The sequence below is a fragment of the Ranitomeya imitator genome, chromosome 4 (genome assembly GCF_032444005.1).
Source record: "Ranitomeya imitator isolate aRanImi1 chromosome 4, aRanImi1.pri, whole genome shotgun sequence".
In the NCBI taxonomy this organism is placed as follows: domain Eukaryota; kingdom Metazoa; phylum Chordata; class Amphibia; order Anura; family Dendrobatidae; genus Ranitomeya; species Ranitomeya imitator.
In genome coordinates, this window is record NC_091285.1 from 456,945,074 (window position 1) to 456,959,363 (window position 14,290).

General features: G+C 42.1%; 1 protein-coding gene across 3 annotated transcripts in view; it reads left to right on the top strand.

Annotated features, from left to right (window-relative positions):
* Nucleotides 1-14,290, top strand: part of DUOX1 (dual oxidase 1) — a 280,203-nt gene that overhangs the window by 85,128 nt on the left and 180,785 nt on the right. For all 3 annotated transcript variants that reach the window (XM_069765805.1, XM_069765807.1, XM_069765808.1), the window contains one exon: nucleotides 12,529-12,619. In XM_069765805.1, coding sequence (XP_069621906.1) covers nucleotides 12,529-12,619 — 91 coding nt within the window. The remainder of the gene's footprint in view (nucleotides 1-12,528; nucleotides 12,620-14,290) is intronic.

Below are 14,290 nucleotides of genomic sequence, written 5' to 3' on the forward strand. Positions count from 1 at the left end.
AGCAGAAAGGCATAGAAATTAAAGCAAAAATGGATGGAAAAATTACCACATAAAGTATCATACACATATTAAAAGATGATAAAACTAATTGTTTTGTATGATTGCATGCAGTTTTAAGAATTTGCAATATTTTGATAGAAAAGGTGGAATTGAAGAAGATCTTGTTCTTGTCCCCTAATTCAAAGTCTGTACCAGCCTCATTCTCAGTTCACCACCACCATTTGCCACTTTCTAATATTTGAGTCTTGAGGTTTGTTCAAGCTACGTTTTTTTTGTGCCTTTTTTTCTAAGGATGCACATCAAGCTCAAAATAAGGCTGGCACCAGCGGACTCACCCTCTAAGCAAGGTCCATGATCTTCATGCCACTGTATGAGATGAGGTGACTGACCACTCCTTGCTGGCTGGTACATAGTATCGGTAACAGGGGAACAGCAGCATTTTGTCACCCCTTGTTAGACAGATTAGACCACTACCTGTGGTTAGGTACTAATTTTATCTCATGGCAATCGATGCGCTGATGGTGACCACCTATTTTTAAATGTGGCAGTTGTTGGCCGTATGGTCAATAAAGAGACCTCACATATTGCACTTTTGTGTAGATCTAACGTAAATGTATGAAGTCAGGATACCCTATATCTGACTCAGGACTTTGTCCTACGGTGTTTGACTTTATATAAAGTTAATTTATTATTCACTTTTCTTGAAGTGTGGTCTATCACAAAATTCAAGCTCAGGACCTTAGGCTCTACTGATAAGTAGAAGACTATTTTCTCTGACTGAAGATCTAAGTATCATTCTTCATCTTTACTGGTATATTGTACTGGTACCAATACATCTCTAAATACTTGTATATTAGAGGTAAAATAAAAGTGAGTTTTTTTTTTTGGAAATTACAAAAAAAATTATCAAACACCTAAAGTAATCATAGTAACATAGTAACATAGTTAGTAAGGCCGAAAAAAGACATTTGTCCATCCAGTTCAGCCTATATTCCATCATAATAAATCCCCAGATCTACGTCCTTCTACAGAACCTAATAATTGTATGATACAATATTGTTCTGCTCCAGGAAGACATCCAGGCCTCTCTTGAACCCCTCGACTGAGTTCGCCATCACCAACTCCTCAGGCAAGCAATTCCAGATTCTCACTGCCCTAACAGTAAAGAATCCTCTTCTATGTTGGTGGAAAAACCTTCTCTCCTCCAGACGCAAAGAATGCCCCCTTGTGCCCGTCACCTTCCTTGGTATAAACAGGTCCTCAGCGAGATATTTGTATTGTCCCCTTATATACTTATACATGGTTATTAGATCGCCCCTCAGTCATCTTTTTTCTAGACTAAATAATCCTAATTTCGCTAATCTATCTGGGTATTGTAGATCTCCCATCCCCTTTATTAATTTTGTTGCCCTCCTTTGTACTCTCTCTAGTTCCATTGTATCCTTCCTGAGCACCGGTGCCCAAAACTGGACACAGTACTCCATGCGCGGTCTAACTAGGGATTTGTACAGAGGCAGTATAATGCTCTCATCATGTGTATCCAGACCTCTTTTAATGCACCCCATGATCCTGTTTGCCTTGGCAGCTGCTGCCTGGCACTGGCTGCTCCAGGTAAGTTTATCATTAACTAGGATCCCCAAGTCCTTCTCCCTGTCAGATTTACCCAGTGGTTTCCCGTTCAGTGTGTTATGGTGATATTGATTCCTTCTTCCCATGTGTATAACCTTACATTTATCATTGTTAAACCTCATCTGCCACCTTTCAGCCCACGTTTCCAACTTATCCAGATCCATCTGTAGCAGAATACTATCTTCTCTTGTATTAACTGCTTTACATAGTTTTGTATCATCTGCAAATATCAGTTATTTTACTGTGTAAACCTTCTACCAGATCATTAATGAATATGTTGAAGAGAACAGGTCCCAATACCGACCCCTACGGTAACCCCACTGGTCACAGCGACCCAGTTAGAGACTATACCATTTTTAATCACCCTCTGCTTTCTATCACTAAGCCAGTTACTAACCCATTTACACACATTTTCCCCCAGACCAAGCATTCTCATTTTGTGTACCAACCTCTTGTGCGGCACGGTATCAAACGCTTTGGAAAAATCGAGATATATCACGTCCAATGACTCACCGTAGTCCAGCCTATAGCTTACCTCTTCATAAAAACTGATTAGATTGGTTTGACAGGAGCGATTTCTCATAAACCCATGCTGATATGGAGTTAAACAGTTATTCTCATTGAGATAATCCAGAATCACATCCCTCAGAAACCCTTCAAATATTTTACCAACAATAGAGGTTAGACTTACTGGCCTATAATTTCCAGGTTCACTTTTAGAGCCCTTTTTGAATATTGGCACCACATTTGCTATGCGCCAGTCCTGCGGAACAGACCCCGTCGCTATAGAGTCCCTAAAAATAAGAAATAATGGTGTTAGGAGTTGAGTTTCCTCTGCTGCACAGGGGGAATCTCGATCCGTGTCTGCTGCGGTCTCCTATTCGGCAGCGGCCGCAGTGGGGTCTGCTCAGCGGAGACGTCGCTCCCAGCATCTCGCTGAGGCTGATTCGGTGCATAGGGTCACTACTGCCTTTTCTGGCTTTCCTATGGTACCCTGCACTGATCTGCGGCGAGCAGGCCTCTCTGGGACTAAGTCCTTATTTGCACACACTGAGCATGCCCAGGGCAAGGTCTCCCATTGGAGGTCGAGGGTCACATGTTCGGTCACATGTTCAGGTACTGCAGCGCATCCTATTGGTCCTCCAGGAAGGTCCTGAAAGGGCAAAACTTTGGTAGCAGCTTCCTGTGCTGCAACTATATAAACTGCGCATGACCGCACGGCCATGCGCTAGTATCATCTTTTGCTATATGCTTTGCGCCAATGTGGTCATGTGTTTGTATGTGTTCAGGGACCCGGCTAAAATAAGCCCCTAGAATGCTGGCACCTCCGGCGAGGAGATTGTGTATAAGTGTGTTCAGGGACCCGGCTGAAATAAGCCCCTAGAATGCTGGCTTCTCCGGCGAGGAGATTGTGTATGCATGCATGACCACTCACTGCTCACATCTGGGTAGTTGGCCTGTGCCGCTGTGAAAGTCTAACAGGGCACAGAGCTTACCTCTCGCGGTTACTCTGTGAAGCTAACAGAGTTGGTATATACCGCCATATAGAGCCGCCATTATTTAGCAGCAGGTACTTTCCTGCACGGTGGATCCCGGGTTGCGAACGCACCAATTCCATTTAATAAACAATATATTTGGTGCGTCCCGCCAACCCTAACAAATGGTTTATCTATTACATTACTTAGTTCTCTTAGTACTCGTGGGTGTATGCCATCCGGACCCGGAGATTTATCTATTTTAATCTTATTTAGCCGGTTTCGCACCTCTTCTTGGGTTAGATTGGTGACCCTTAATATAGGGTTTTCATTGTTTCTTGGGATTTCACCTAGCATTTCATTTTCCACCGTGAATATACCGTGGAGAAGAAGGTGTTTAATATGTTAGCTTTTTCCTCGTCATCTACAACCATTCTTTCCTCACTATTTTTTAAGGGGCCTACATTTTCAGTTTTTATTCTTTTACTATTAATATAGTTGAAGAACAGTTTGGGATTAGTTTTACTCTCCTTAGCAATGTGCTTCTCTGTTTCCTTTTTGGCAGCTTTAATTAGTTTTTTAGATAAAGTATTTTTCTCCCTATAGTTTTTTAGAGCTTCAATGGTGCCATCCTGCTTTAGTAGTGCAAATGCTTTCTTTTTACTGTTAATTGCCTGTCTTACTTCTTTGTTTAGCCACATTGGGTTTTTCCTATTTCTAGTCCTTTTATTCCCACAAGGTATAAACCGCTTACACTGCCTATTTAGGATATTCTTAAACATTTTCCATTTATTATCTGTATTCTTATTTCTGAGGATATTGTCCCAGTCTACCAGATTAAGGGCATCTCTAAGCTGGTCAAACTTTGCCTTCCTAAAGTTCAGTGTTTTTGTGACTCCCTGACAAGTCCCCCTAGTGAAAGACAGGTGAAACTGTACAATATTGTGGTCGCTATTTCCTAGATGCCCGACCACCTGCAGATTTGTTATTCTGTCAGGTCTATTAGATAGTATTAGGTCTAAAAGTGCTGCTCCTCTGGTTGGATTCTGCACCAATTGTGAAAGATAATTTTTCTTGGTTATTAGCAGAAACCTGTTGCCTTTATGGGTTTCACAGGTTTCTGTTTCCCAGTTAATATCCGGGTAGTTAAAGTCCCCCATAACCAGGACCTCATTATGGGTTGCAGCTTCATCTATCTGCTTTAGAAGTAGACTTTCCATGATTTCTGTTATCTTTCAATATACTGTACTTTTTACGAATAAACATAAAAATAATCTGTAAGTAACATGGTGATATTTGATAGCCTTTTAATTGTAACTACCCGTACAATGCAATTAACATAATTGTTTTGCACAATATTTACATGTTTTTTTTTAGGGTGAGAATTAGGGTATGTGTCCACGTTCAGGATTACATCAGGATTTGGTCAGGATTTTATGCAGGTAAAATCCTGACCAAATCTGCACCTGAGGTCACTGGCAGGTCACCTGCGTTGTCCTTGCGTTGTTTCTGCAATGTAAGGACATGCTGCGCTCTTAACAGACGCACTGCATTAGCTTTTTCGCGGGTATGCCGCATGCGTCTTTTAATGCATAGTGGAGACGGGATTTCATGAAATCCCCTCCACTATGCTGTAACATCTGGACGCTGCCTTTTTGATGCTGCGTTTCCTGAACGTGGAAACATACCCTTACATGTGTGCTTTTTCTACACTACATTTTTAGTAAAGTTAGTTTTCACCACACTTCAAAAATGACAGCAAAACTTTGCAAAAAACTGCATTGCATTTTTTTACATTCTTATTGCTTTCTATGGGTCAAAAACATGCAGCAACACTACTGAAATAATTGACATGCTAAAGGTTTAAAAAACACTGCAGCTCTTAAAGGGAATCTGTCACCCCCGAAATGGAAGATGAGCTAAGCCCACCGGCATCAGGGGCTTATCTACAGCATTCTGGAATGCTGTAGTTAAGCCCCCGATGTATCCTGAAAGATGAGAAAAAGAGGTTAGATTATACTAACCCAGGGGCGGTCTCGCTGCGGTCCGGTCCAATGGGCCTCCCATCTCCTTACAATGACGTTTTCTTCTTGTCTTCATGCTGTGGCTCCGGTGCAGGCATACTTTGTCTGCCCTGTTGAGGGTAGAGCAAAGTACTGCAGTGTGCAGGCACCTGGAAAGGTCACAGAGGCCTGGCGCCTGCGCACTGCAGTACTTTGCTCTGCCCTCAACAGGGCAGACAAAGTACACCTGCGCCAGATTCGCAGCGTGAAGACAAGAAGAGTACGTCATCCTATGAAGATGGGAGGCCCCGGACCAGACCGCGACGCCCATTGGATCGGACCGCCCGCCCAGGTGAGTATAATCTAACCTCTTTCATCTTTCAGGTTACATCGGGGGCTTATCGACAGCATTCCAGAATGCTGTAGATAGGTCCCTGATGCCGATGGGCTTAGCTTACCTTCCATTTTGAGGGTGACAGGTTCCCTTTAATTTCAGTCAGAAAAAATTAATAAATGTAGCTTCGCTGTTACTGTAAAGAGCAACTTTTGCATAAAAATGCTGCAGAAAAACTACTGAAAAATTGCATGTGAACATAGCTTAACAATTACATAAATGTTGGTATTTTACAAAATTGCACATAAAATACTACAGTTTTTCATAAAAAAAATTGGGAAGCTTATGTTAAAAAAAATGTTATGGCTATTAAAACTGTGGATAAATAAACAAAATGTAATTGTTTGGTCATCTAAGAACATCACAAACATTTTATCATGGATATGCAGATTTTATGAGTGTGCAGTATACTGTATATGCTTGCATGTTTATACTATACTAGCTATTGAATCTACGCCCGGGTGGCCAGCATTTATATTGGTATATGGTCTCCATCTTGGTATGTGCTGCTTCCATCCGGCACCCTAATCTTGTTATGTGCTGCTACCATCTTTTGCCCCTTTCCTGTCAAGCCCCCATCCTGCGTCCCCTTCCTGTCATGTGCAGCCCCCATCCTGCACCCTCATCCTGTTTTGTGCGCCACCTTCTTGTCGTGTGCTACTCTCTTTTTGTGCCCTCATGTTGTCATGCGATCCCATACTGCGCTGCATTCTGTAATGTGCTGCTCCCATACTGCGCCCCCATTCTGCCATGTGTTGCATCCATTCTGTGCCCCCATTCTGTCAACTCTATAGCATAAGGCAGACCCCATAGGCAGACTCTGTAGTATAAGGCAGCCCCCACAGGCAGACACTATAGTATAAGGCAGTACCCCATAGGCAGACCCTGTAGTATAAGGCAGCACCCCATAGGCAGACTCAGTAGCATATGCCAGCAGCCCATAGGCAGACTCTATAGCATAAGGCAGCCCCATAGGTAGACCCTATAAGTCAGCACCCCATAGGCAGACCATGTAGTGTAAGGCAGCACCCTATAGGCAGACTCTGTAGTATAAGGCAGCACCCCTCACAGGCAGACTCTGCAGTATAAAGGAGCACCCCCCACAGGCAGACTCTGTAGTATAACTTAATCATTAAAATTAATTTTTATTTTACAATTCAAAATAGCAACATTACAACAACATATAAAATCAAATACCAGTACGCACCACAGGACAATAAAATAATAATATAATAATAATATAATATACAATATAATAGCAGCAATACCCAGAACAATTCTTCCGAAACGCGCGTCGGGGTGCGTTTCCCACAGGACTCAGCAACCCAAGGTATATATTGCCAATATAATTTTAGATCCCTTTTCGCATCTGTTATAATTATACAGCACCTCATTGTATCTCTGGTAGCACAGCACTCTATTGTATCCTGTGCATTCCTCGCAGCTGAGCAATTACAATTCTTAGCACTATAACACAGCAGAACTTTTTGTAGCACATACATACTCTTTATATGCACAGCACATAGCACTTTTTGTGTGCGCCTCATTATATCCCTGAGCACGGTGCTTTATTGTTATCCCAGGCATCCCGTGCAGCTGAGCAATTATCTTTCTTAGCACTATATTTAGTAGTAATTCTGTGGTACATAAATATACTTTTTATATGCACAGCACATAGCACTTTCTGTGTGCGCCTCATTATATCCCTGATATCACAGCGCTCTATTTCGTGCATCACCTTCAGCTGAGCAATTACCTTTTTTTCTGTGGCACATATATATAGTTTTCATATGCACAGCACATAGCACTTTTTGTGTGATCTCTACTCATTTTGAGATATGACTATTTGTTAATAGTAAACAGTTGGGTTTTGCATGCTCCTGCATGTGGCATCTTTTCTTTGGTTTACAGCACTTTAGCACTTTTATATATACACTAGTGTGTGGCAGAATATATATTGATTATCTTGTGGGCACATCTTTTATAGTTTATATATATATCATATATTTATATATATATTTTTTTTTCAAGTTTTTTTAGTTTTCTCACGGATTTTTGTGTATGTATTACTTTTTCTTGGTTTGATCATCTTGTGATAGAATAGATTTTTGTAGCATATAAACATTTTAATCTAGTCTTCTTTTTAATATTTCTACAATTATTTCATATCAATATTTTCTGTTAAAATTGCTCTTTTTGCTATATATTAAATTTGGATACTGCATTCTGCACATATAACATTGGTAGGGATCTATATTGTTCTGGGTATTGCTGCTATTATATTGTATATTATATTATTATTATATTATTATTTTATTGTCCTGTGGTGCGTACTGGTATTTGATTTTATATGTTGTTGTAATGTTGCTATTTTGAATTGTAAAATAAAAATTAATTTTAATGATTAAGATCCTGGTGTGGTGTTAATCCCTGGTGGGTCTATGGTCACGGGGTAGGAGTGTTTTTTACTCCTTGTGGTGGTGGTAATCACACATCCTTTCACAGAGCTCCTGGAATCACTACTTTCAATAATTTATGGTATATGTGGCATAGACATAGATTTTGTGATATTCCGTGGTAACTTCTGTGTTATATAATATCTGTAGTATAACGCAGCACCCCCCACAGGCAGACTCTGTAGTATAAGGCAGCACCCACCACAGGCAGACCCTGTAGTATAAGGCAGCACCTCACACAGGCAGACCCTGTAGTATAAGGCAGCACCCCCCCCACAGGCAGACCCTGTGGTATAAGGCAACACCCCCCACAGGCAAACTCTGTAGTATAACGCAGCACCCCCCACAGGCAGACTCTGTAGTATAAGGCAGCACCCCCCACAGGCAGAACCTGTAGTATAAGGCAGTGCCCCCCACAGGCCAACTCTGTAGTATAAGACAGCACCCCCTACAGGCAGACCCTGTAGTATAAGGCAGCACCCTCCACAGGCAGACTCTGTAGTATAACGCAGCACCCCCACAGGCAGACTCTATAGTATAAGGCAGCACCCCCCACAGGCAGACCCTGTAATATAAGGCAGCACCCCTCACAGGCAGACCCTGCAGTATAAGGCAGCACCCCCCACAGGCAGACCCTGTGGTATCAGGCAGCACGCCCCCACAGGCAGACCCTGTGGTATAAGGCAACACCCCCCACAGGCAAACTCTGTAGTATAATGCAGCAGCCCTCACAGGCAGACTCTGTAGTATAAGGCAGCACCCCCCACAGGCAGACCCTGTAGTATAAGGCAGCACCTCATACAGGCAAACCCTGTAGTATAAGGCAGCACCCCCCCACAGGCAGACCCTGTGGTATAAGGCAACACCCCCCACAGGCAAACTCTAGTATAATGCAGCACCCCCCACAGGGAGACTCTGTAGTATAAGGCAGCACCACCCACAGGCAGACCCTGTAGTATAGGGCAGTACCCCCCCACAGGCCAACTTTGTAGTATAAGGCAGCACCCCCACAGGCAGACCCTGTAGTATAAGGCAGCACCCCCACAGGCAGACCCTGTAGTATAAGGCAGCATCCCACACAGGCAGACCCTGCAGTATAAGGCAGCACTCCCCACAGGCAGACCCTGTGGTATAAGGCAGCACCCCACACAGGCAGACCCTGTAGTATAAGGCAGCACCCCCCACAGGCAGACCCTGTAGTATAAGGCAGCACCCCACAAAGGCAGACCCTGCAGTATAAGGCAGCACTCCCCACAGGCAGACCCTGTGGTATAAGGCAGCACCCCACACAGGCAGACGCTGTAGTATAAGGCAGCACCCCCCACAGGCAGACCCTGTAGTATAAGGCAGCACCCCCCCACAGGCAGACCCTGTGGTATAAGGCAGCACCCCCCCCCACAGGCAATCTCTGTAGTGTAACGCAGCACCCCCCCCACAGGCAGACTCTGTAGTATAAGGCAGCACTCCCCACAGGCAGACCCTGTAGTATAAGGCAGCACCCCCCACAGGCAGACCCTGTAGTATAAGGCAGCACCCCACACAGGCAGACCCTTTAGTGTAAGGCAGCACACCCCATAGGCAAACCCTTTAATATAAGGTAGCCCCAAAAAAGAAAGACAATAAATACTCACCTCTCTTCTTCCTAGCTCCTGCACTTCTCCCTGCTCCCGCTCATCTCCGGACTGTAGGCACAGGGCAGTGACCTCATCGCGCCCCTTGTCAGTGTCAGCATTGGTGATGTCAGGCACTGACAGGGGAATGATGGGAGAAGGAGCGTAGCGCTCCTTCCCTCATCAAAGCGGTCAGCTGCATTGGCTAGATGCCAATACAGCTGACCCTGTGATGACAGGCGGGGGGCCCACTGCTGGCACCGCCCCCCCAACCTGCTAAGGGGTGCTTAGCAGCCAGGCAGCAGAGCAGGGAGATCGATTCTCCCTGCTCTGTCACAGAATGTAACTGTATCGACATGCTGTGCATGCCAATTCAGTTACCGTAGCATACCTCCGGGTGGGCTCTCTGTGAGCACCGGACCTGGGGTGATGGCCCCCTCTGCCCCCAGTAGCTACGCTACTGTCGGATGCATAACTCTATGGGGTCCAGACTGCGCAAGTTCTGCAAATTCAGCGTGCCGATCAGTCGAACATCCCTTTGGCGAATATTAGCTACTCACAAATGGTACCCTTACAAAATCCAGCTTCTGCAGCATATCAATGATGATGGCCCAGATTGGCGCGCTGAATTTGCAGAATGGGCAAAACAAAAATTTGAACAGGACCCTCAGTTTACACAGAACATTATGTTCAGTGATGAGGCAAACTTTTTGTTGCACCATTTATATGGATACACCTAAATCAAATGGGAATGGTGACAGTTTTCTTGCGTAGGGTGTCTTGCATTGACATCTGCTGCAATGACCCGGGTACTGCATTCACCAGAAATCAACACAATTTCTATCCGCTCCCCACATGTTAACCTCTGCGACATGTCAATGGCTGTAAACAAAGATAAACTTGTAAATAACTCATGAAAGAATAAAGTTACGTTAAAACCAACCACACCATTGTTTTTCTTGTGACACATCAAACTTATTGGGAATTTCACATGACCCTCTTCCCATTAGAAAAAATAAAGTTGGTTCCAAAATAGCCGACTTCAAAATGGGCGCCATGGCCACCACCCATCTTGAAAAGTTTTTCCCCTCCCATATACTAATGTGCCACAAACAGGAAGTTGATATCACCAACCATTCCCATACTATTTAGGTGTATCCATGTATATGGCCCACAATGTACACAACATATTACATCTATAGGGTCCATTAATAACTACTGTGTTTTCTAAATATGGCCAATTGTATTTGATCTACTTTATTATAGGATGTATAAGGAGTGTCATGCTGGGGTGGTTCTGCCTCTTCACATAAGGGATTATCTTCTTTCCATCTGGATCCCTAGGTGTTATATTTTAACCCCTTCAAGACGCAGCCCTTTTTCATTTTTGCGTTTTCGTTTTTCATTCCCCTCCTTTCCAGAGCCATAACTTTTTTATTTTTCAGTCAATATGGCCATGTGAGGGCTTATTTTTTGTGGAACAAGTTGAACGACACCATTGGTTTTACCATGTTTTGTACTAGAAAACAGGAAAAAAATTCCAAGGGTGGTGATATTGCAAAAAAGTGTAATCCCACACTGTTTTTTTGCTTGGCTTTTTTGCTAGGTTCACTAAATACTAAAACTGCCACTGTGATTCTCTAGGTCATTACGGGTTCATAGACACCAAACATGTGTAGGTTATTTTTTATCTAAGTGGTGAAAAAAAATTCTAAACTTTGCTAAAAAAAAAAATTGCGCCATTTTCCGATACCCGTAGCGTCTCCATTTTTCGGGATCTTTGGTCAGGTGAGGGCTTAATTTTTGCGTGCCGAGCTGAAGTTTTTAATGATACTACTTTTGTGCAGATACGTTCTTTTTATCGCCCCTTAATTGCATTTTAGTGCAATGTTGCGGCAATCAAAAAAAACGTAATTCTGGCGTTTTGAATTTGTTTCTTGCTACGCTGTTTAGTGATCAGGTTAATGCTTTTTTTTATTCATAGATCGGGCGATTCTGAATGTGGCAATACCAAATATGTGTATGTTTGATTTTTTTTATTGTTTTATTTTTGATGGCTCAAAAGGGGGGTGATTTAAACTTTTATATTCTTTTAATTTTTTTTATATTTTTTAAAACTTTTTTTTACTTTTGCCATGCTTCAATAGCCTCCATGAGAGGCTAAAAGCTGGCATAGCCTGATCGGCTCTGCTATCATCAGATCGCTCCTATTTAGCTGAATTGCAGGCTTGCTATGAGCGCCGACCACAGAGTGGCGCTCACAGCAAGAGGTCTTTCTGGTTACTATGCCGATGCATCGCTGACCCCCGAACATTTGACGGGGTCGACGATGCACGCATTTCCGGCCGTGCGGCCGGAAGCGGTAGTTAAATGCCGCTGTCAGCGTTTGACAGTGGCATTTAACTGGTTAATAGCGGCAGGTGGATCGCGATTCCACCTGCCGCTATTGCGCGCACATGTCAGCTGTACAAAACAGCTAACATGTCGCGACTTTGATGTGGGCTCACCGCCGGAGCCCACATCAAAGGGGGAGACACGACATGCGCCGTACTAGTACGGGGCATGTCGTGAAGGGGTTAATGTGACCTTACCTTACCATGTTATTATTTGTGTATTAATTTATTAATAAACTTTATGTATTTTTTGGTTAATTAGGTGCCCTTATTGCTCTTTTTTTTCATTTCACACAGTAAAATGTATGTCTTAACTGGGGATGTGGGGCTGAAATTAGATTTATGTCCACATTGACTTAGAAGTCTTTTGCAAGGTAAACTAATGAATCATGTAAGTTACAGATGTTAATTGACATTGCGCCATCGGCTTGTTGGACACACCTGTGAAACAAAACTTGGAAAGTGAATGTCTAATCCTTTCATAACTCCAGGTATGACTCCATATGTCTGAAATATTTTCACTCTCATGTCTCATCCCTCTTTTTCCATTGTGTTCACCTTTCCGTAGAGATAAAACATGTGCCTTTCAGAATATCACTGACTCATTGGGTGGCACCTGGCCAGTCTACCGCTTCTGCGATAACTACTGGAGAAGAGAGGTACAGTTTTAATTAATGCTCACGTACGAGTAATCTTGAGTCTGGCAAACACCTAATTTTTATCCTTCACCTAACACAATATAGTTACCACATTACGGGAGTGTTGACAGATATCATATGTATCATAGGGTGTCAAAAAGTTTAAGCCAGTGATGTACAAATGATTTTTCCAATGACTAAAAACAAAAATAAATTATTATTAATGATGTGTTGTAGGTTTAACACCTTCATGATTGGGCATTTCCAATTTTCCTCCAAATAATCCAAAAACCATAGCTTCTTTATTTTTCTGCCAAAAAAAAAATGCAACTTCTTTAGGTTTCTGTGCCAAAAATAGCACAAAATCTGATACCTGCTTTTTTGCTTTGCTATTGGGGCAGTTTTGCACTTACTCATTGCTTTCTATTGGTAAAAAAATGCTGCAAAAATGCTGAAAAAAAACACTAAAAAAGGGACATGTTGCACTTTGCAGGTTTTCCAATTAAGTTACGAAATATACAATGTATGTGTATAAAATTTCTGAAATCTCATAGCTTTATAATCTGAGAGATAAAACAGTTCTAGATACTACAATATCAAATATCATGATGCATTTTTATTTTCTTACACAGAGGAAAGGGGGTGATTTAAGCACTTGTATTTTTTAATATACAGCTCTGGCAAAAATTAAGAGACGACTGCAAAATGTTCAGTTTGTCTGATTTGTCTCTTTATAGGTATATTTTTGAGTAAAATGTAAACTGTTGTTTTATTCTATAAACTTCTGACAACACGTCTCCGAATTTCAAAGCAATACATTTTTTATTTTTTTCTGAAAAGGAGTAATGGTTAAGATTTAAAAAAAAAATAACCAGTGCTTTCAGATCTCAAATAATGCAAATAAAACAAGTTCATAATCATTGAGAAACAACAATTCTAATGTTTTAACTCGGGAAGAGTTCAGAAATCAATTTTTTGTGGAATAACCATAATTTTTTTTTTTATAAATTCTTTATTTAAAGATAACCATGATTTTTAATCACAGTTTTCATGCGTCTTGGCATGCTTTCCACCAGTCTTTCACACTACCTCTGGCGTAAAAATTTAAGCAGTTCTTCTTTGTTTGTTGGCTTGTGACTACCCATCATCCTCTTGGTTACATTCCAGAGGTTTTCAATGGGGTTCAGGTCTGGAGATTGGGCTGGCCATGACAGAGTTTTGATGTGGTAGCCTCTTAATTTTTGCCAGAGCTGTATATTTAAAATTATTATTTTTTATTTTACTTTTTAGTCTTTTTAAGTGAATGGAATGTGCGGTGATTAGATCACTTATACTACATATTGCAATTCTGCAGTAGATAATTTCAACTGGACTTTATTAGAAGACCAAAATTTCAGCCATGGAGACCTTCAGTAGACTGTTAGCTGCCATACTAACCCATCGGCACCCTGTGAACACGTTGTGGTTGTTGTTTGAAAAGTGGTGGCCATTTACGTGCCACTGTCAGTGTTTGACAGTGGCATCTAATTGGTTAAAGCCAGCATCTGTCGGATAAGGTGTAATATTATTTCCTGAGCCTGCTCCATGCAGCTTTGTGACCATTTGATGTCACAAAAGTATTACAGTAATGGCAAGTCAGAACTACTGTTATTTTTCACTTTTCTAAGTATATTGTGACATACTGACTACATT